At 38.6% G+C, this 24189-nt stretch overlaps 1 protein-coding gene across 7 annotated transcripts in view; it reads left to right on the forward strand.

The window, feature by feature from the left end:
- cherp (calcium homeostasis endoplasmic reticulum protein) overlaps window positions 1-23609 on the forward strand; it is a 78435-nt gene extending 54826 nt beyond the window's left edge. For 3 of the 7 annotated variants that reach the window (XM_069928452.1, XM_069928454.1, XM_069928458.1), the window contains exons 13-20: window positions 1499-1585; window positions 5667-5756; window positions 6497-6586; window positions 7284-7430; window positions 8952-9065; window positions 20655-20749; window positions 21097-21282; window positions 22977-23609. In XM_069928452.1, the coding sequence (XP_069784553.1) occupies window positions 1499-1585; window positions 5667-5756; window positions 6497-6586; window positions 7284-7430; window positions 8952-9065; window positions 20655-20749; window positions 21097-21282; window positions 22977-23020 (853 nt within the window). In that variant the 3' untranslated portion in view covers window positions 23021-23609. Of the gene's footprint in view, window positions 1-1498; window positions 1586-5666; window positions 5757-6496; window positions 6587-7283; window positions 7431-8951; window positions 9066-20654; window positions 20750-21096; window positions 21291-22976 lie in introns of those variants that run through there. The other 4 variants (XM_069928453.1, XM_069928455.1, XM_069928456.1 and 1 more) reach the window with 4 other exon arrangements.
- Window positions 23610-24189: the final 580 nt, after the last annotated feature.

Below are 24189 nucleotides of genomic sequence, written 5' to 3' on the forward strand. Positions count from 1 at the left end.
TTTGATAAGTTTATTAACCATTATCCTCCTCCAGTTCATCTTAATTTCTAGCTTTAATGTCCTTTGTATCCTTTGATCTTCTCATTTCATTAACTGCAATTTGTTTTACACAACATATTTTACTCTGCTCTACACAATGACTTGCAAAAGTAGATCTGTGCCACTATCTTTCAAAAATATAGGACTTTTGTCTCTTTCTGGAATTGTAACAATTAGTCCAGAAAGAGATTGTTGTATCTATACCACTGCCACCTGCACATTTGTATTCATCCCTTTTTCCATTGTTTAACTCTGTGTTTCTTCACATTTCTAATTTCTTTGTAACTGGTGTGGATGGCTCTCCCTTGATAACTGTTTGTGACAGTAAGTTGCACACTCTTAACAGCAAAATTTATCAGTTAGAAAAATTTATCGGTTAGCCAAGCAATTAATACAATGCTATTACAGCGCCAGTTACACAGATGCGTATCAGCAGGAATTTGTATGTTCTCCCTGTGATCGCATTGGCTTTATTCCCGCCCTCTTTTTTAAAAAAAAACATACAATGTTTGTAGGTTGCTTGGTGTATTTGGGCAACCTAGGCTTGTGGGCTGGAAGGGCCTGTAGTCTAACTTTAAAAAAATATTCTCACTAATTTCCCTCAAGTTATTCAAATTTTAAACAACTGCTAAATCATAAATTTGCTAGGGGCACAAAACCATCATTTTCTTGATATAACTTTTCTGGTTTTTTTTCACATTTTGGGTCTTTTTCTCTCTTCTTCACAATGTCTAGTTAGTGACTGTTCAAGTTCAATACATTTTGGTGCTTCCCAGCGCAATGTGTTTCATTTTCCGAGTTGCAGAAATTTCCCCTTTTAGCCCTTACAGAATACATAAGTCACTCCAACAATTTGAGATGTGCAATTTCTGTGTTTAAATAAATAAGTAGAATGGAATGAAAAATAAATAAACTTCAACTTGTATTTCTTGATGCACCCCTCCCCCTTCCAAAATAATACAGGGGTCACCAGTATGAAGATTTAAGTCTTAGCAAAAGAAAATTTGAATATTTTCTTAAAATATAAAAATAATTTAAAGGAAATTAATGAGGTGTGAAATTAATTAGACAGGTCTTAATAGTAACTTGCCAAGTGATAGTGAATCATAGCTTCCTATGCACTACACCATTCTGTGATATGTGTATCAGTGACTTTGTCTTTTCTCTCCTTCCGTTCCACTGAGGACTTTATTTTCACTCACGGGTCTGTTTCCATTCTGTTTTTATTTCTCCAAATAATACTTCTTCACAACTCTGCTCATCAATCACCTTTTGCCACTTGTTGGTCCAGACCTTGTTCTGTGCACACTGTCTGGCAGTTTCCATCACAGTTTGCAGTATTTGACCCATTACAACTTGTTTACATGCCATAAATTAGAAAAAGCCTTGCTGTTGGTTTCTGGATTGATTATTAAGTTCAGTTGCCTGGACTTTGCTAAATTCTGATTTCCCTGTGCAGTGAAGGCTGGGAGCAGAATGGACTCTATGAATTCTTCCGAGCCAAAATGCGAGCGCGGAGAAAAAAGGGACAAGATAAGAGAAATAGGTAAGTATTTGGTAGCAGTAGGAATGAAAGTGGAAATTACTTTGAAAACCAGTGGCCATCTAAAATTTAAACCTTTTTATAATCTATTTTTCTGATGGTTGCATTTTGCCAATCTAACGATGTCAGTTGTTTTAAGATACACAATCACAAAGGCTCCATTTGACACTCACCATTGAATAGTTGGAGATGTGGTTCCAATGTTCTTTTATTTAGAATTTGATAGAGAGCTTACCGTTTCCATTTCTGAAGGGAATTTCTAAACCCAGAGGGTAACTCTAATTGTGAGATTATGCCTCTGTTCTTACTCTCCCTTCACAAAAAAATGGCTTTTGCATGTAGTCTGTTTCTTTTTAAACATTGATTTAATCTCTTTCCTTGGCACTACTCTGGTCTTCATGTTGAAGAATGGCAACTACAGAGTCTAAAGGTGATCAAAGGCTAGCTCTCTTATACAGAGTCTAAAGGTGATCTCTTACACCACATCAATGAAGCAATTAAACATACCTGAAGCCAAATGTCCAAAACATTATAGTTCCCTGAAATGAGGGGACTTTGTATAAAAAGTGCTCTAATTTCTACATGGTCAAACCAAATTGTTCACCAATAACCTTGAATAAAATCAGGAATGTTCATTTTAATTACATGTGAATTGTTTGATTGCAAATTGAAAACGGGGCAAAAAAGGAAAAAAAGTGTTTTTCTCCAAAACATTATGGAGGCACTGTAAATGGTGGAGGATGGTGACAGCTTTGTTAAAGCAGAGAATTACTGGAGGAACTTAGCGGGTCAGATAGCATCCATGGGTGGAAATGGGTCAACGTTGCAGATCGGGACCCTGTATCAAGACCTTATAAAGGCCAATGTTTGATGCCTTTGGAGTCCAAAACTTTGTCTGTTTCAGCCTTTTACCTATAAACAAAGGCAAAAAGGGAAAAAAATGTCCTTGTCCCAAACATTATGGAGGACACTGTATGTCTCCAGAGATGGATACAGAAGGCCATCAAGAAAGGGAGCCTCATTCATTTCATCTTCCAAGGCTTAAAATGCTGGTGACATTGTTTTTTTTGTGTGTTGAGATTATTTTTTGTGGCTATTTTAATCTTGTCTCATCAATCTGCCAATCTCAGCTCTATGAGAATACAAGAAAATAGGTGCAGGAGTAGGCCACCTGGCCCCATTGAATCCCCACCCCGGCAATTGTGGCTGATCTCATCTGCATGGCTCCGAATGCCCCATTCATTAAAAAATTATATTTATCCTTTCTCAAATGACCAGACCACCACAAACTCTCAGGATCAAGAGGCCCAGCAATTCACCAACCTTTATGAGGAGGAATATCTATGTATGACAGTATTGAATACTCTCAACTTATCACTATGAGCCTTTAGCCTTTCAGTCCACCTGCCTGTACTACACATGATAGATATCCCTCCATATGTCCATCTAGAAACCTCTTAAACACTGTTTTATCTTCTTCCTCCACCACCCTAGAAGCCTCCTCCAGGTACCTAGTATTGTCTGTAAGATATTTGCCCCACACTTCTCCCTTAAACCTCAACGTATCCTCTAGTGTGTGATGCTTCTGCCTTGGGGTAAAGATTCTGATGGTCTACTCTATCAATGCCTCTTGATTTTATACATCTTCATCAGGTCATCCCTCAACTTCAGAGGAAACAACCCATGTTTGTCCAATCTCTCCCCATAATTTATAGCTTCTCATTTAGGCAACATCCTTGTAAACAGCACCCTCTATTCCACTTCAGCAGTCTCCAACCAGACAGCATCAATATCAAACTCCAATTTTGTTAACCGCTCCCCCCCCTCTCTCTCTCTCTCTCTCTCTCTCTCTCTCTCTCTCTCTCTCTCTCTCTCTCTCACTTTCCCTCATCCTCTGTTTCCCTTTCTCCAGCTGTCATCCCTGCTTCTCTTTTCAGAGAACTATCTTAGCACTGTACCCTCTCCCTCTATCACTTCTCATCTTCTTTCTCTTCCACCCTTACACCTATCTTCACTTATTACCTCTTACCTGTTAGTCTATGTTCCTCTTTCTTTCCACCCCTGCCCCCGCATCCTCCACCTTTTTATTCTGGTGTCTGCCTGATTTTTGCACTCATGAGGAAGGTCTCAGGCCTGAAACATTCTGCCTTTTGCCGTACTTTCCACAGTTTTGTATGTTTGCAACAAAACCTCCTTACTTTTATACTTGGATGTCCCACCCAATGAAGCCAAAAATAGCGTGTGCCTTCTTTACCAACTCTCTACTCGCATGGCTACTTTGATTGAGCTAAGGGCCATGATGCCACCCCCCCCTCCTTCCCCAATCTCTCTGCACATAAATACTTTTCAGAGTCCTCCCCTTAACTGTATACACTCCTCTTATATTTGACCTCCGAAAGTGCAACACCTCACACTTGTGTGAATTAACCTCCGTCATTTCTCTGCCCATATCTGTAATTGATCTAAATCCTTTTTATTCTTTGATAATACTCTGTTTTATCCACAACCCCAATCTAACCCACTCACCTCCTTTTCATGCAAATCATTTCTGAATATCACAAACAACAGGATTCCCAACACTGATCCCCGTGGAATACCACTGGTCTTGGGTCTCCAGACCAAGTAACAACTAGGCATGCAAAGTTTCCGCATTTTTAAAATCCATTTTCCACGTTTTTTGAATGATTTCTGCGTTTAGGAGCTCAGATCAAGGCCCATCAGTCTCCTCACTGCTACCTTCAAGCAGAAGTGCAGTGGCCCTTGGGGTCCCGGTGGGCAGCACAGTCCTCGGATTCTGGCCGGGCAGCAGCAGACCTCAGGGTCCTGGGCAGCAATGGGAACCTCGCGCTCCCAGGCAGCATCAGGATTCTCGGGCTCCTGACAGGAGCGTGGCCTCTGTGGGGGTGGGGGGGGTGTTGGTGATCAGTGGCAGGCAGCATTTTTTTTTTGAAAGTCGAGGACAAGGTGGAATAAGGCAGTGAATTAATCATTGTAACAAAGTGGAATAAAGTAGTGAAGTGTTTGTTGTAACCCAGAACTAGGTAGAATAAAGCAACGAGCACACCATGAAGGTAACAAAAAGGCAAGGAGAAGGAAAAGAATAAATTAACAAATCACTGTATGGATAAACATTTTCAAAGTCAATAAAAATAATAAAAATTATTAATATACTGTGACATATTCACATTATTCTGTAATGTCCCTTTTTGCTTTGAAATGCAACAAAAGAGACTTGAAACTGGTAATTTTTATGTAAATTTTCAAAAATTTTCCAAATGAGGGGCACTTCCCTCCAAACACCTCACAAGGGACGCTGCGCCTCCATGACCCCCGGTGTACACCTTGCGCAAGCTCTTTTCTTTTCCTCTTTTTTTTCTTAACCTCACTCATATGCCTGAACAACCTTCCACCATTGCCCTCTGTCCTCCATGAGCCAAGCAATTTTGAAACCAAACCCATCAACTCATCATTGATCCCATGCAAATGCACCTTCTGAATCAGCCTACCATGAGGGACCTTGTCAAATGCATATTAAAGCCAATGTAGACAACATCCACTGCCCTACCTTCATCAACCATATTTTTCAACTTCTCAAAAAAAACTTGATCAAATTGATAATAAATGACATGCTCCTGACAAATCCATGTTGGCTGTCCTTAATCTGACCATGACTTCTAAATGTGTACAAACCTACCCTGAAGTATCCTTTCTTGCAGGTTCTCTACTACTGATATGAGTTTGGTGCCAGCCCTGTAACCTGCTACTTAGCCATTATTAGCCATGCCATCAAATTGCTTTCAATTCCATCAATTTCAGCTTTTTAAATAGTCTGTGAGGGTCATCAAATGCCTTCTCGAAATCTAGACAAAATAATATTTCAATATAGAATATTTATAGCATTCTTTTAGATATTCTAAGCTCCCTTGTTGGCACACTACTGGAGATATTTTTGGTTTTTATTGAAAGTTGCAGTGGTGAGAGCTAAGAATAAAATTGGCTGAAAGATTTCTGAATTTGTGTACATACGAGAGGTGTTCTTATTGACCAAGTGCTATTCTGATTTCCATAATCTTTCGTGCTGCAGAGGTCCAAGCACAGCTGCACCTGGAACATTAAAACCAGGAGCCCGTTCAGAACCTCACGAGGCTGCACCTGCAATCAAAGTGGAGAAACGGTTAGTGCAGACACAATACTCTCCTTGGAGCATTGGAAGGGTTTTGGAAAGCTGGGCTGATGACTGAAAGCAAGATCACACCAATATTTAGACTGATTAGTAACTAGTTAAAAGAAAGCAGTCTGAGGAAACAAAAAAAAAGTGAGACTGCTGTCTTTATGAAGGTCAGCCTTCTCCACCAACACTGAGATGGGTGGAGATCCTGGTTTATGTGTCTCAACCAGTAACTACCTTTAGTAGTTAATATTCTGGGAGTTATTGGTTTTTTTTAATGTTTCATTTTTCAAATAAACTAGATCATCCTTTGTTGAGGAACCTTTACGTACTTCTAATAGTTCTCAAGAATTGTGCCCTAAGTAAGTATGATGTTGACAGGAAGCTTATTGACACTGGAGTAGCAGCAAGTTCTCTGTTTGGAGCCACTTCTGCCTCACATTTGAAGTGTATGTGAATTATACCAGCAAGATTGTCTTTTGCACACATGTCAAACTCAGGCCCGCGGGCCAAATTTGGCCTGTGATATAATTATATTAGGCCCGCGGGCCAAATTTGGCCTGTAATATAATTATATTTGGCCCGCAAGATCATATCAAATATGTATTAGAGCTGGCCCGCTGGCCGCCGCGCCAGTATAGCGCATGCACAGCTAATGCTACAAATCCCAGAATGCTTTGCAAATGCGTTGGCGCCGGCCCGTCAGCCCGCTAATCGCCCCCACCTCCTCTCTTTACTTTCATTAGAATCTGCGACCTGTCGCCTAACTCACATGTAATAAACCCCTTACGAAAAATGGCCAAACAAAAGACAGAAAACAGGACCTTTCAAGACAGGTGGGAGGCAGACTATATGTTCATCATTTTAAAAGACAAACCTGTTTGTCATTGAAGCAAGTTGTTATATTTTTTGACTTGTTGGCTTGTGAAAAAAAATACATTTAAAAGGAGCTTAAAGGCTATAGAGAAATATTATTTATTGAATATTTTATTTCTCATTTGTTAATGCTTCTTCTGGAAAGAGTTTCACCAAAACTATTATGAAACATTTATTTTAATAAGAAAAAGTTTAACATTACATATGTTGAAAGAAGAGATGTTGTTGAAAATTTTCAATAAAGATTTAGTTTGGCCCACGACTCCGTGAATTTGAGTTTGACACCCCTGGTCTATTGCCTTGGGCCTTCTGACCATTATGGAACCTCTGCAATAGTATTGTAGTGTTGGGTAGTATTGTAGTGTTGGGTATCAAGAAGTTCAATCATTTCTCCCGAGCAACAATGAATGATTAATAATCTCTGTTTAATCAAAGGAGTTTGGAACTTTCTGATGACATTAGCAATTTAGAAATATAATTATAATGCTTAATGTGCCCCAGTTGAATTGGATGGTGCACTGGTTTAGAACACAGTTGATTGCTGGGTGATTATCTTCTTGTCTTCAAGGGGAGGGATTGTATGTTGAGGGGCTGATTGGAGATTATTCCATTTTAAGTGATACATTGAGCCATAATTGGCATTTTCCCCCCCCACAGTGGGCGATCCAAATCCCGCAGTCGATCACGGAGCAGACGTTCTTCCTCTGGCTCAAGCTCGAGGTCTTCACGGTCGTCCGGCTCTTATTCCAGATCAAGATCACAGTCTCGCTCACGCTCTCGTTCATATTCTGCTTCGCGTTCCAGGTAAGATCACAAAATTTACTTTCTGACCAGCTACCAGTTTGTTCCCCAGTCCTGATGAATTTGAGGTTAAGCCTCTGTTACCAATGTGAAATGGAGAAACTCCAGAAAAATGCCATAATCCTGCTCCTGTGGACTGGCAGATTTTCTGGACATCATTCCAATTAGCACTCCAATGCACTCTTGATGAAATTCTTTTAAAAACATGTTACTCAGAAGTAAAATAAATTTTAAGTGAACCCAGGTCCTTTGGCGCTGAAATCTTCCTGATTGTATCGGAGGATCGGGCCTGTAGCTTGGGTTGCAGATGGTTTGAACTGAAGTCTGTGAGGCTGTGGGAGTACTGGAGGCAAATCCATAGGCCACACAGAGTCTCTGAAGGGATTCTGTTTTACTTCACTTTCTTCTCTTGTTAGGGCGGCAGGCACTGCCTGTGGCGACTCTGCTTGAAGACAAAAGTTGAAGTATATCACGTATATTATATTTTTAATGTATTATTATATGTGACAATAAAAGGAACCTTTAAGCTTTTCAGAATTAATTAATTAATAATCTGTTGAGCGTTTCATTTGTTGAGCTTTCCCATCTCCAAGTCAGAAGGTCCTGAGTTAAAGTCAGACTTCCATCACTCATAAGGTATAAATTAAAAAAAACTATTGCTCCAGTTCTGTACTGAGATAACAAGCTCCTTCAAATGTCCTATTGCTTCTAATGTCTGCTGCCAAACATTTTTTAAAGGAGGGGAGAGCAATTTTCCCAGGTGTCCTCTTTAATGTTTACCTGTCATTCAGAATTATTAAAACAAAATGTGGTGGTTATCATTTTGCTGTTTGTGGGAGCTTCTATGTAAATTGACTTCACTGCACAATATTTGCATTGTGTTGACCACAGTTCATTGTATTCTATTGTAATAACTGTACTATACTATTGACTACAAAATAATCTGATTTTGCAAGATAAAGTAAAACTTTCCTTTCTTTAAACTTCTCTAAATAAAATAATAAGTTGAAGACACAGGATTTTAACAACTTCATTGAAACTGTGTCACCACTAATGATTAAAGTGGTGTACTATAATAAACTTACGCCAATCAGAAAATCCTGGGGATACACACAAAGTCGGGCAGCATGTATTGAGAGAGAAAGAGAGTTGATGATGGGGTCTTTTTGACATTTGACAAAAGATCTTCACTCTGAAACGGATTATCTTTCTCTTTCCGTAGATGTTATTGGCTGAACTATGTGAGCTGAACCTTTCCACTTCATTACATATTCCTACACAAAGCTACACTGATCACCTTGTACAATTGGCCATTAGCAGCCTTAAGGTGACTGGTGCCTGCATGTCCACAAAGCAAAATGTAAGGCGTTGGAACTGATCTGGCTGACTTGATTATCAATGTAATCTTGGCTATAGAACTTAAAGGTTTATTTTCCAAGACATTGCCATGCTGTACCATGAACTAAATTCAAATTTTTAAACCTAACTAATAATATCTAAAAGCTTAATGTCATCTTCTTTCAGTGGGAGCAGGTCAGGCTCGTCTCGCAGCCGGTCACGTTCAAGATCTCGCTCACGCTCACGATCATTCTCACCAGGAAAACGGCGGGTATCTCGGTCACGTAGTCAGACTCCACCGTAAGTGTTGCATTAGTGCTGCATGTTGTTTTAAGCAATAAACCTTGGAGGGTTGTATGATGTGCAGAATATTCCTTTGATAATTGAGAAGGAATGAGTTATTATAAACATTAGTATCTATGCTTCACTGTTCCCTGCACTCTTAATGTGCTTTTGTGCAGTCCAAAAGCCATAGGTACAAATTACAGAGAGCATCTTCTCCTAATCTGTAGCCTGTGATCATTAAAAAATCAGAAAGGCTTTAATTTCTGAAGAACATTATCCAATATTTTAACAGAAAAATTGTTTAAGCAAGAATGGGGAGCTATTTTGTTTGAAAGTATTTTAAATTTGTACATAAAGCACGGTAACAGACCCTTTCAGCTCAAGAGCCAGAACGTTTTGAAGAGTGGGAGGAAACCGGAGCATCTGGAGGAAACCCACACAGACACGGGAAGAATGCACAAATTCCTTATGGATAGCACTAGATTCGAACCTGGCGCTGTGACAGTGTTGTGCTAACTGCTACGCTAAACATGCCACCCCATTTTCATCTATGAACTATTTTTCATGATCTTAGGGCAAAACCTTTGATAATGAATTGTGTTTGGAATCATCATGCTTAAATTAATAGGTTGGTGTGTACTAGCAGATCTGCACTATATAACCATATAACAATTACAGGCCGGTTTGACCCAGTCCATGCCGAACACCTTCTTCCTTCTAGTCCCATTGACCTGTACCCAGCCCATAACCTTCCACACCTCTCTCATCCATAAACCTATCAAACTTTTCCTTAAATATTAAAATCAAGCCTGCATCTACCACTTTGGTTGAAAGCTCATTCCAAATTCCCACCACCCTCTGAGTGAAGAAATTCCCCCTCGTGTTTCCCCTGAACTTTTCTCCCTTCAATTTTAATCCATGTCCTCTTGTTTGAATCTCCCCCACTCTCAATGGAAAAAGCTTATCCACATTGACTCTATCTGTCCCTCCTCATAATTTTAAATACCTCTATCAAATCTTCTATGCTCCAGGGAATAAAGTCCTAGCCTGTTTAACCTTTTCCTGTAACTCAAACCCTGAAACCCCAGGCAACATTCTTGTAAATCTTCTCTGCGCTCCGTCTATTTTGTTGATACCCTTCCTATAATTCAGTGATCAAAATTGCACACAATATTACAAATTTGGCCTTACCAATGCAACTTCAACATGACATCCCAACTCATGTACTCGTTACTCTGATTTATGAAAGCCAACATACCACTCATGTGACTCCACTTTCAGGATTCCTGAATCCCTTTGTTCTACTGCACTCTTCAATTGTCCACCATTTAACGTGTATGACCTTCGCTGATTATTCCTACCAAAATGTAGCACCTCACACTCATCGGTATTAAACTCCATCTGCCGTCTTTCAGCCCACTCTTCTAACTGGCCTATATCCCACTGCAAGCTTTGAAAACCTTCCTCACTGACTACAACACCACCAATCTTAGTATCATCTGCATATTCTCTAATCCAATTTACCACCCAATCATCCAGATCATTAATATATATGTCAAACAACAATGGACACATTGTACCTATCCCTGAGGCACTCCAGTAGTCACTGGCCTTCAAGTTGACAAACAATTTTCCACCACTACTCTCTGGTATCTCCCATCCAACTATTGTTGAATCGATTTCACTACTTCAACATTAATACCTAATGATTGAACCTTCCTAAATAACCTCTTATGCGGAGGCCTTACGAATGTCCATATAGACAACATCCACACTCTTCCCTTTGTTAACCTTCTTAGTAACCCCCTCAAAAAATTCTATAAGATCTGTTAAAAACGATCTACGCACAAAACCATGTTGACTACTCCTAATCAGTCCCTGTCTATCCAAATAATTGTATATTCCATCTCTAAGAATGTTTTCCATTAATTTACCTACCACTGACATCAGACTCACAGGGCCATAATTACACGGTTTACTATTAGAGCCATTTTTAAACAGTGGAACAACATGAGCCACCCTCCAATCCTCTGGCACCCCCCCCCCCCCCACCACGGCTAATGGCATTTTAAATATTTCTGACAGAGCCCCCGCTATTTCTACACTAACCTCCCTCAAGGTCCTCGGGAATATCTTGTCAGGACCCAGAGATTTATCCACCTTTATTCTCTTTAAAATAGCCAGAACTACCTCCTCATTAATCTGTATATTTTCCATGATCTCACTACTAGTGTTCCTCACTTCACCTGACTCAATATTCCTTTCCTTAGTGAATACTGAAGAAAAATTTTTTAAAAATTTCCCCCATCTCTTCTGACTCCTCAAATAACCTACCCCTCTGATCCTCAAGGGGCCCGATTTTATCCCTCTCTATTCTTTTACTTTTAATGTATAGAAACCCTTTGGATTTATTTTTTATCCTACCTGTCAAAGCAGGCTCTTATCTCCTTTTAGCCTTTCTAATTTCTTTCTTTTTTTTTAAAATTTTTTATTTTTCACACCATAAATCACGTTAGCCATGATATACACTTTTTCTTTTTCATACATATACAGTGACTTTTTCTCCCCCCCCCCCCTCCTCCCAACCCACCCCCCCACCCCCCCCTCTCATCCATTTTAGGTATACAATCTAGGTTGCATTAAGCCAGTCAGACAATGTTGTCATTCAACAAAAATACACCAGAAATTCTACTGAGTCCATTCTTTTCTTCTCTTCTCCTTCCATCATCTTAGGTAATGTTTGTTCCTGGTAGGTTTTCGCTATTGTATTTAATGTAAGGCTCCCATACTTGTTCGAATATTTCAATATTATTTCTTAAACTATATGTTATTTTTTCTAATGGAATACATTTATTCATTTCTATATACCATTGTTGTATTTTCAAATTATCTTCCAATTTCCAGGTTGACGTAATACATTTTTTTGCTACGGCTAGGGCTATCTTAACAAATCTTTTTTGTGCATCCTCCAAGTCAATTCCAAATTCTTTATTTTTTATGTTACTTAGGAGAAATATCTCTGGATTCTTTGGTATATTGTTTTCTGTTATTTTATTTAATATCTGATTGAGATCATCCCAAAATTTTTCTACTTTCTCACATGTCCAGATTGCATGAATTGTTGTTCCCCTTTCTTTTTTACATCGAAAACATCTATCAGATACTGTTGGGTCCCATTTATTTAACTTTTGCGGTGTAATGTATAGTCTGTGTAACCAATTATATTGTATCATACGTAGCCTCGTATTTATTGTATTTCTCATCGTTCCAGAACATAATTTCTCCCATGTTTCCTTTTTTATCTTTATATTTAAATCTTGTTCCCATTTTTGTTTAGTTTTACCATTTGTTTCCTTATTCTCCTTTTCTTGCAGTTTAATATACATATTTGTTATAAATCTTTTGATTAACATTGTATCTGTAATCACATATTCAAGGTTACTTCCCTCTGGTAAACTCAAATTGCTTCCTAATTTATCTTTCAAGTAGGATCTCAGTTGGTAATATGCCAGCGCTGTATCTCCAGTTATATTGTACTTATCTCTCATTTGTTCAAAGGATAAGAATCTACTTCCTGAAAAACAATTTTCTATTCTTTTAATCCTTTTTTTTCCCATTTTCTAAAGGAAAGGTTGTCTATTATAAAAGGGAGTAGCTTATTTTGCGTCAATATTAGTTTTGGTAATTGATAATTTGTTTTATTTCTTTCTACATGAATCTTTTTCCAAATATTGAGGAGATGGTGTAATACTGGAGAAGTTCTATGTTGTACCAATTTTTCGTCCCATTTATATAATATGTGTTCAGGTATCTTTTCCCCTATTTTATCTAATTCTAATCTCGTCCAGTCTGGTTTTTCCCTTATTTGATAAAAATCTGATAGGTATCTTAATTGTGCTGCTCTATAATAATTTTTGAAGTTTGGCAATTGTAAGCCTCCTTGTTTATACCATTCTGTTAATTTATCTAGTGCTATCCTCGGTTTCCCCCCTCTCCATAAAAATTTCCTTATTATTTTCTTTAACTCTTTGAAGAATTTTTCTGTCAGTTGTATTGGCAATGCCTGAAATAAGTATAGTATCCTTGGAAAAATGTCAATTTTAATACAGTTTATCCTTCCTATCAGTGTTAGTGGTAGCTCTTTCCAATGCTCTAAATCGTCCTGTAATTTTTTCATTAGTGGATTGTAATTGAGTTTATATAATTGGCCTAGATTTTTGTTTATTTGTACACCTAGGTATCTTATTGCCTGCGTTTGCCATCTGAATGGGGATTCCTTCTTAAATTTTGAGAAATCCGCGTTATTCATAGGCATTGCTTCACTTTTATTTACGTTTATCTTGTATCCCGACACTTCTCCATATTCCTTCAATTTCTTATATAATTCTTTTATTGATAGTTCTGGTTCTGTTAAGTACACTATCACATCATTCGCAAATAGACTGATTTTATATTCCCTGTCTTTTATTTTTATTCCTTTTATATTATTATCTATTCTTATCAATTCTGCTAGTGGTTCTATAGCTAGCGCAAACAATAACGATGATCGTGGGCATCCCTGCCGCGTTGACCTGCTTAAGTTAAATTGCTTTGATACATGTCCATTTACTGTCACTTTCGCTAACGGTCCCTTATATAATGCTTTAATCCAATTAATATACTTCTCCGGTAAACTGAATTTTTGCAATACTTTGAACAAATAATTCCATTCTACTCTGTCGAAGGCCTTCTCTGTGTCTAAAGCAACTGCTACTGCAGGTGCTTTATTTCCTTCTACTGCATGAATTAAGTTAATAAATTTGCAAATATTGTCTGTTGTGCATCTTTTTTTGATAAATCCAGTTTGGTCTAAATTTACCATTTTCGGTACCTGTTCTGCTAATCTGTTTGCTAATAGTTTAGCTATTATCTTATAATCTGTGTTTAGCAAAGATATTGGTCTATATGACGCTGGTGAGAGTGGATCTTTCCCTTGTTTTAGTATCACTGTAATTATTGCTGTTTTACATGAATCTGGTAAGTTTTGTGTCTCATCAATCTGGTTGATTACATCCAGGAGGGGCGGTATTATTAGATCTTTAAATGTTTTGCAGAATTCTATTGGGAGTCCATCCTCTCCTGGTGTCTTATTATTTGGTAAATTTTTTATTATCTCTTGTATTTCTACTGTTCCAAATGGTTCTGTTAATTTATTTTGTTCCTCTATTTGTAGTTTTGGTAGTTCAATTTTAGTCAAAAATTCATCTATTTTCCCTTCTTTCCCTTCGTTTTCAGTTCGGTATAATTGTTCATAGAATTCTCTGAAGTTTTCCTTAATTTCTTTTGGATTATATGTAATTTGTTTGTCTTTTTTCCTTGTTGCCAATACCATTTTCTTAGTTTGCTCTGTCTTAAGCTGCCATGCTAAGATTTTGTGTGTTTTTTCACCTAGTTCATAATATTTCTGTTTTGTCTTCATTATATTCTTCTCCACCTTATATGTTTGTAATGTTTCATATTTTTTTATCCGCCAATTCTCTTCTTTTGGTTGTATCTTCCTTCATTGCTAATTTTTTTTCTATGTTTACTATTTCCCTTTCCAACTGCTCTGTTTCCTGATTATAGTCCTTCTTCATCTTGGTTACATAACTTATTATTTGCCCTCTAATGAATGCTTTCATTGCGTCCCATAGTATAAACTTATCTTCCACTGATTCCGTATTTACTTCAAAATACATTTTTAATTGTTTTTCAATAAATTCTCTAAAATCCTGTCTTTTAAGTAGCATGGGGTTTAATCTCCATCTATACATTCTTGGAGGGATGTCCTCTAGCTTTACTGTCAGTATTAAGGGTGAATGGTCCGATAGCATTCTCGCTTTATATTCTGTTTTTCTTACTCTATCCTGCATACTAGCTGATAACAAAAATAGGTCTATTCTTGAGTATGTTTTATGTCTAGCCGAGTAGTATGAGTATTCCTTTTCTTTTGGGTTTTGTTTCCTCCATATGTCCACAAGTTTCATTTCTTGCATTGATTTAATTATAAATTTGGTTACTTTGTTTTTCCTGTTAATTTTTTTCCCCGTTTTATCCATATTTGGATCCAAATTCAGATTGAAATCCCCTCCTATTAGTATGTTCCCTTGTGTATTAGCTACCTTCAAAAAGATATCTTGCATAAACTTTTGATCTTCTTCGTTAGGTGAATATATATTGAGTAGATTCCAATGCTCCGAATATATCTGACATTTTATCATAACATATCTCCCTGCTGGATCTATTATTTCCTCTTCTATTTTAAATGGCACATTTTTGCTAATTAATATAGCCACTCCTCTTGCTTTTGAATTATACGATGCTGCTGTTACATGTCCTACCCAATCTCTCTTTAATTTCTTGTGCTCCAATTCAGTTAACTGTGTTTCTTGGACAAATGCTATATCTATTTTTTCCTTTTTCAGTAAATTTAGTAGTTTCTTCCTTTTAATTTGGTTATGTATTCCATTAATATTTAAAGTCATATAGTTCAGCGTAGCCATTTTATATTTTGTTTATCTTCTCTTTCCGTTTTTCCATCATTACCTTTCCTCCTTTTCCATTTCTGTTTTCTTATTTTCAACTCTTTACAAGACAACATTCCTACAACATCCAACATTTTCCTTATTCTCCTATTTCTATCTTCTTTATCCCCAATCTCCCCTTTCCCTCCTGAGTTGTCCTTTATCCCTTGTCGGACAACCACATCTCCCCTCTCCATTTGGATTTGCGAATCCACTCGCAAGCGTCAACTGATTTTGCAGTGACCGCTATTTTCCCCCACCCAGCCCCCCAAGAAAAGATTTCACTTTTCATATGTCACAAAGGTCACTCTTTTAATTCCCTCCTTATTCTCTCTATTCCATTACCTTCCCTTATTAATTCTTGTCTATACTATCTATATTTTCCTCTAATTACAGATACATTCACGTATGCACATTGTCTCTATTCACTCTTATACCTCTTTACCCGCATACATATCAATCGTGGTCATTTTTACCCTCATTACCCGTCTTCATCCCTCAGTCTATTTTTGTCTTTACCCACATACATATCAATCGTGATCATTTTTACTCTCATTACCCGTCTTCATCCCTCAGTCTATTTTTGTAATTGTTCTGCAAATTTTCGTGCTTCTTCTGGATCCGAGAACAGTCTGTTTTGTTGTCCTGGAATAAATATTTTCAATACCGCAGGATGCTTCAGTGTAAATTTATATCCTTTCTTCCATAAAATCGTTTTTGCTGTATTGAACTCTTTTCTCTTCTTTAGGAGTTCAAAACTTATATCTGGATAAATGAAGATTTTTTACCCTTTATACTCCAGTGGTTTGTTGCCCTCTCTTACTTTTTCCATTGCCTTCTCCAGTACCTTTTCTCTTGTAGTATATCTTAGGAATTTTACTACAATAGATCTTGGTTTTTGTTGTGGTTGTGGTTTAGAGGCCAATGCTCTATGTGCCCTTTCTATTTCCATTTCTTGCTGTAGTTCTGGACATCCTAGGGTCTTAGGGATCCACTCTTTTATAAACTCCCTCATATTCTTGCCTTCTTCATCTTCTTTAAGGCCCACTATCTTTATGTTATTTCTTCTGTTATAATTTTCCATTATATCTATTTTTTGAGCTAGTAGTTCTTGTGTCTCTTTAGTTTTTTTATTAGATTCCTCCAATTTCTTTTTTAAGTCTTCTACCTCCATTTCTGCTGCTACTGCCCGTTCTTCCATCTTGTCCATTTTTTTCCCCATTTCTGTTAAGGTCATATCTATTTTATTCACTTTCTCTTCTGTGTTGTTTATTCTTCTTCTTAAATCATTGAATTCCTGTGTTTGCCATTCTTTAAATGACTCCATGTATCCTCTAACAAGAGAAAGTATATCCTTTACCTTGCCTTTCCCTTCATCTATTTCACTGTATTCTTCCTCTTCTTCTTCCTCTGGGTTGGCCATCTGCTGTTTCTTTGTTGCCCTTTCCTTCTCTTCTTTCTTGTTTTCATTGTTTTCTGTGGTCTCTTCTTGCTGCAGGTGTTCTGCAGCTGTCGTTGCCGGCTGTGGAGATCGACTCCCCAGCTGGTCCCCCCTCCCGTCGGTGTGTTTTTTTTCATGCGCGGTTGCGCACTTTTACTCGGCTCTACGAGCCATTGTTGTAGTTCTTTTTCTACCGACCTGAGGATGCGGGCTCCTCTCTCCACAGCGGGTTTCTTCGGACAGGTAAGGCCTTCACCTTTTTCCTCCGTTGTCTTCTCTTCCTCTCTTCTTTCCGTTGATTTTGATTTTTCTTTTTTTGTCTCCATCTTCTTTCCACCTTTATACTCACTTTTCTTTAACTTTTATTTCTGTGCCTTTGTATTTTCTCTTGTTTTTCCCGACTTTTCTGGAGAGGGCTGGAGTTCTCCGTCCGGCCACTACTCCATCACGTGACTCCTCTCTAATTTCTTTCTTAAGAATTTTTTTTGCACTCTTTATATTCCTGAAGCATCTCATTTATTTTCTGCTGTCTCTACCTATTGTCCACATCCCTCTTCCTCCAAACTAAATTCCCAATATCCCTTGAAAACCAAGACTCTCTATATGTTTTAACCTTTCCTTTAATCCTCACAGGGACATACCGACCCTGAACTCTCAAGATTTCCTTTTGAATATCCTCCATTTATTTGTGGCATCCTTCCCAGTCCCAATCCACACCTTCTAAATCCTTTCGAATCCCCTCAAAATTAGCCTTGTTCCACTCAAGAATCTCAACCGTAGGCCCAGCCCTATCCTTCTCCATAATTAACCTAAAACTAATAGTATTATGATCACTGGACCCAAAGTGTTCCCCAACACAAACCTCTGTCACCTGACCTATCTCGTTCCCTATAGGAGATCCAATACTGTCCCCTCTCTAGTTGGTTCTTCTATGTATTGATTTAGAAAACTTTCCTGAACACATTTGACAAACTCTAACCCACCCTGCTCTTTTCCAGTCTGGAATCTCAGTCAATGTGTGGAAAGTTAAAATCTCCTACAATCGTTACCTTATGTTTACAACACATATATGCTATCTCCTTACAAATTTTCTCCTCTAATTCCCTGTCCATTAGGGGGTCTATAATACACCTTCTTAGTGTTTTCATGCCTTTTACATTCCACATTTCCACCCATAGCCTCACTGGACAAGTCTCCAATCTACCCTGCCGTAACACCGCTGTAATGCTTTCTCTAACAAGCAACGCAATTCCTCCATCTTTTATCGTCCCTGTTCTCACGCCTAAAGCAACAGAATCCTGGAACATTTAGCTGCCAATCATGCCCCTCCTGCAACCAAGTTTCACCGATGGCTGCAATATCATATTTCCGTACGTCAATCTATGCTCTCAGCTCATCCACCTTACTTACCATGCTCCTTGCATTGAAACATATACACTTGAGAGAATGTCCTCCACATTCACTCCTTTGATTACCACCTACCTTTACTACCCCCACTCCTTCATTAATTTTAACAATCGATTCCTCTCTCCCTTCAATACCCTAATTTCCATGCTCTCATTCTGATTTCCACTCCCCCCCGCTCACTGCCAAACTAGGATACTGCTTTTAGTTTACAGTAAAACTGCAGAAATTATCAAGTTTGTTTTATTATTAAGTGATCACCATCGGCTTTCATTTTCATTTTAATTTATGAAAAAAATATTTGTAACTATTTTTCCATTCCTGTTTTGCAGCCGTTTCATCTTCAGAAATATTCCAAACCCAAGCTGATCCATTGTATGAGGGGGGTGTGTATCATAATGCAGAAGTTGGATTGTAGTAATACTTTTAGCCAGTTTTATTAATTTTGATAATGTCGTGTGCATTTTGTTCATGATTCAATCCACATAGAAATGAACTGATGTACCCTCAGACATTGGGGAATTGCTCAGTATTCGAAACCCGTGGAAAATATCAGGGACATTATAGCCCCAGGTGGTCCCATTCAAGCAAGAGTCAGAAAATTCTGGAATTAATTCCCATTTGAAGAACCAGACTGATAAGTAGTTAGAAATGATTTGGTTTCTCAGGCGCCACTCAAAAGATCAGATTGAAATGATTTGAAAAACAGTAAAGTAGCCCCTCATCCTGTTGAATATTTATCTCTCATCTGTCACTTCCAGGAGCCAGATTTGTTCATTCCTTCATAGCTCTCTTTGGGAGCTTGGTATGCACACACTTTCTGTCAAATTCCATGTTGCATGGCAAAGTTAAACTGCAAAGTGCCTTTAGATATTCTGAAAGTCATTGTGCAAGCACTTAATTGAAGATTTGGAAAGTTTTCAGATTTAGAAAAGTTAGAATAAGTTTTGTGTACCTTGCATACCCTTGGGAAGGTTGAAGAGAATGAAATGGGAATCAGATAGAACTAGTTTACAGGCGAATGATACCATCATCCAAATCTCCCAAATGTATTTACCAGCTGGAGAGATGGAGACTCTGGCATTTATCTTAAATTTTGACATATATGTAACTGATTGGCAACATTTGAATTTCAGCTAACTGCTTAATTGAAAAAACAACTGATATCCCTACTGTGATCTTGCTGGGTAGAGGGTAGTGTGTTGCGATTCATGCTGAGATATTAAAGATGGTCAACACTCAAGTTGCATGCCCCTTGTCACATCTGTGAGCTTGAGAGTGGTCCATGTACTCGTATCCTTTGACCCAGTGGGCTAATTTGACTTTGTTACATCTGCCTGTCAAGCTGGGAAGTCGTGAACACAAGTGCTCCACACTTGGGAGAAAATCATTGGGTTGAGATGGTTTGTTCTGTGTAGTTTATTTTTTTCTCCTCATTCAAGACAATACAGCACTTATAATCCATCATATAAACACTCTAAAAATATCCTCGCTATTTCCATCCATTAACAAATGCTAACATTTCAAAACCCTACCATGTGTTTAATTTGCCAGGACTAGTAGGATACAGATTGAAGCACCCACCTTATTGTGTCCTTTCAGACTCAAACCACTGCACTGTTCATCATTTATCTGCTGTACTCTGATACCTGGACTTGTAGTTCTCTTTCACTTGTAATCAATGCTCTTTCCATGAGGGGATCTCTAAGCATATCCAACACTGACACCGTGTGCTTTGTGCTTTCATCCAAAATTGCACAACTCTGGGTGTCATGTCTGGCATAGCAGTTAGCTCAGCGCTATTACAGGACCAGCCACCCTGGTTTGAATCCACTGCTGGCTGTAAGGAGTTTTCCATTTAGATTGGGGAGATAAATACGAGGTCATAGTTTTAAGCCGAAAGGGGAAAGGTATGGGGGAATATTAGGGGAAAGTTCTTTACTCAGAGGGTGGGAGTGTGGAATGAGCTGCCATCTGATGTGGTGATTGCGGGCTCAATCTTAAGTTTTAAGAATAAATTGGATAGATGCGTGGATGGAAGAGGTCTGGAGGGTTATGGAATGGGAGAGCAGGTCAGTGGGACTAGGGTTGGGACAGATTAGAAGGACCGGATAGCCTGTTTTCTGTGCTGTCATGTTCTATGATGAATCCATTGCAGAAGATTTAACAGTTGTAACCAATGCATTAGGACTAACCTATTGATGTGTTTTCTTATAGGGCCACCAGTGGACTTGGAAGTGGTTCTTCTGCTCTCATACCCGATCACAGGCTGGGAGAGGAAAATAAAGGGCATCAGCTGTTAATGAAGATGGGTATGGTTGACTCTTCCTGCTTCAATCATTGTTTTCTATTTAGAGGCCACAAACTCCAATGTTATTATCTCAGCTGTTTTCTTCTGAGAAAATTAATTGCTTGTGAGCCAAACTAGTACACTCCAGGAAGCTGAGTAACAAAGTAAAACACCAAATATCACATACCTACACTTATTTTAAGATTTAGACAGCAAATTAAAATGGCAAGCTGCAAAAATTTAAAAAAACAAAGCAAACTACATCAGCTCAGGATTCGAGGCTGATAACTACATCACATGTGACACAGCTTGAATTTGCAAGTGTTCCAGACTAGAAAAAAATCGTTCAGCTGACTTGGTCTTTTCCAGGTTGGAGTGGATCAGGAGGCCTTGGAGCAAAGGAACAAGGTATCCAGGACCCGATTAAAGGAGGGGAAATCCGTGATAAGTGGGACCAGTATAAAGGAGTAGGGGTCCCACTCGACGATCCCTATGAAAATTATCGAAGAAATAAGAGCTACTCCTTCATAGCTCGGATGAAAGCAAGAGATGAAAGTAAGTAAGAGGGTTGAATTGAGTCTCATGTTTTTTGTGACTGTGGTGGCATTTATGCTGCGTAAAATTAGGTGATTCTGTATCCAAAGATATGCTGTTCATGCCCAAATTAGCCACCAGTATCGTTCATCAACACCTCTCAGCACTTGTTAATTCTCATTTAAGCCTCCATTTTTAATAGACAAACATGCAGGAAAAACTCGGCATCCATAGGATGTAAAGGGTAACCAACGATTTACGCCCGAGTCCTTCACCAAGTATAAATAAAAACAGCAGGTGCCTGAAGAAAAATGTTGGGGGAGAAGTACAAGCTACCAGGTCATAGGTGGGTACAGGTGGGATTGTAAAAGAGAAAAAAAGATGAGAAGTGTTGGGGAGAGAGTCAAATGTAGCTCTCTCATAGGAGAAGGAAGGGAAGTGGGTGGGAGCGAGAGGAAAGGATGGAGGGATAGGGAAAGAGAGAGACTCGAGGGAGGGATTAATGAAAATTGGAAAAGTTGATGTTAATCTTGTCTGGTTGTAGAGTGCCAAAATGGAATACAAGGTGCTGTTCCTCCAATCTTGGCAGGTCATGAGACCATGGAGACATGTTGGTGTGGCAAAAGGGTGTGGAATTGAAATTTTTGGGCACTGGGAGTATGGATTGATCACCCTTTACTTCCTGTGGATCTGCTGAGTTTCTCCAGCACGTTTGGGTATTGCACTCGACCCCAGCATCTTCAGACATTCTGGTTGTTTATGTTTTCATTCTTGTTTACAGATTGGTCGTGGCCTCCTAGCTGTTTTTATGATCTCCTTCATCCTTAAAACCCCGCAACTTACCTGTGCTTCTCGTTTTCTGAACTTTGATTATCCCAAATTTATTCACATCACCAGTGGTAACTGTGTTCTCAGTTGTAAAGCCCTAACCTCCCTGACTACTCTCTCTATCTGCATGCTGCATTTTTCTTTATATCCCCTGTGTTGTTATGATGTAGGCACCTGTTCAGGATCTAATTGTTTAACGTGGTGACATGCTGATATAAATACAGGATGGTGCTTTACCTGGTCTGGATCTTTTCTTCGAGTGTTATGTTTGCAGATATCATCAAGACCTTGCAACATTGAATGTCCTTATGAGATGGATTTCTTTCCTTGCAAGCGCCCTATGCAAAAGTCGCAGGTGAACGGGAAAATTCCACACAAACAAAAAGGTCTGCAGATGTTGGGGTCAAGTCCAGTACGCAAATGTGCTGGAGAAACTCAACAGGTCATGCAGCATCCATGGGAAGTGAGTGATGGGCCCTTCATCAAGGTAGAAGCAAAAAACAGGCAGGTGCCTGAATAAAAAGGTGGGGGGAGGAGAGAAGATGCCTCAGACCAAAATGTTGGTTACCCCTTACTTCCTCTGGATGTTGCATCTGAAACTCCTGAGTTTCTCCAGCACATTTGTATTCCACACAACTGACATCAAGATTGAGCCTGGGTCATGAGTGCTGCAAGATTGTAGCACTAACTAGCAGCCCACTGCCACCCTAACTATTGCTTGTTCACTAAATTTAACGTGTTGCTAGTAAATTCACCAAAATATGTATTTCAAATATTCTTAAGTCTTGCGTGACCACAGCAGACTTTTGATGTGTTTTCATCTGAATTTATTATTTACATTGTTACCGTGATGTGATTTTTATTTTAATATGGTGTTATCTTTCCATGTCACTGCAGTGAAGAAGGAGATACAAGAGCAGCCACCCCCTGAGTGAAGTTTGCAAGAGAAGACAGAGCTGTGTTTGTTCTGCTTTAGATGGTCTTGATCTCAATAGGGACTTAAACACCCAAGCTACTCAGTGCTGGACGTTAACAGGGCTGGGGTGGGAGGGTGGGGGTCTTTCATGCTCATGGGTCTGAGACATGAGCAAAGGACTAGATTCTGACAGAATCTTGCTGTAGAACTGAACATACTATAATCTGTTTCACTTGGGTAACCTGCTTATACAATGATGTGTTTTTCCCTGATTTTTTTTAAAAGTGGAGCAGAGTGAAATTGTGAACATCAATGGATAGGATGAGAATTTTTATACTGAATTGTGATGTTTGTGTTGGCCTAAAATTGGACATTTTGTCCGTCTCCTCCGTAATGTTCAAAGGAAAGACTCTCAAAGTATTTTGACTTGCCCTTTTGTGTTCAGTTACAGGGAAGTGTATCTGGATTGTTAACTCACTTGTTTGATCATCTAGACTAGATACAATGTAATAACTTCTGTGGACCATTTTAATATTTTCATCTGAACTGCAGAAGTTTCTCAATTGGTAATTTCTTCATAATTAAACACATTCTCTTTATTGTGCAGAGTTGCATTTTACATTTGATGCTATGAAATGTTCTGCCAGTGATGCAATTTGTACAGAACCCTTTATCGATGTATGATAGGAGGATAATGAAGTGACATCCCTTGCGTTTAAGCAGCACTTTTAATATGGCAGATGCTCTGGTCCTGGGGTGTATTCAGACAAAATGTCAAGCCATGAAATATTAATACAAATGATACGTACCTTGGAGAATGAGAGATTTTATAGAAGTGAGATAAAATGGCAAGGAAAGGGAATTCCAGAGTAGACCTACAAGCAAAGGCATGGCCACCAAGGAATCTAGTGTACAGTACTGAACAAAGGCATGGCCACCAAGGAATCCAGTGTACAGTACTGAACAAAGGCATGTTCACCAAGGAATCCAGTGTACAGAACTGAACAATGCAGCTACTCCAATACTGATTCCCTCTGTTCCCTCCCACGTCATTACTTGGTTGCATGACAGTCTGGGAATTATCGCAATGAGCACTGGGAAAGGGAACATGGTTATTAGAATGTTTCCATCATTTCCATCATCAAATTGCAAACCATGTGTAAATAATTTAACGCATTTTAATA

This window comes from Narcine bancroftii, chromosome 3 (assembly GCF_036971445.1).
Source record: "Narcine bancroftii isolate sNarBan1 chromosome 3, sNarBan1.hap1, whole genome shotgun sequence".
NCBI lineage: Eukaryota > Metazoa > Chordata > Chondrichthyes > Torpediniformes > Narcinidae > Narcine > Narcine bancroftii.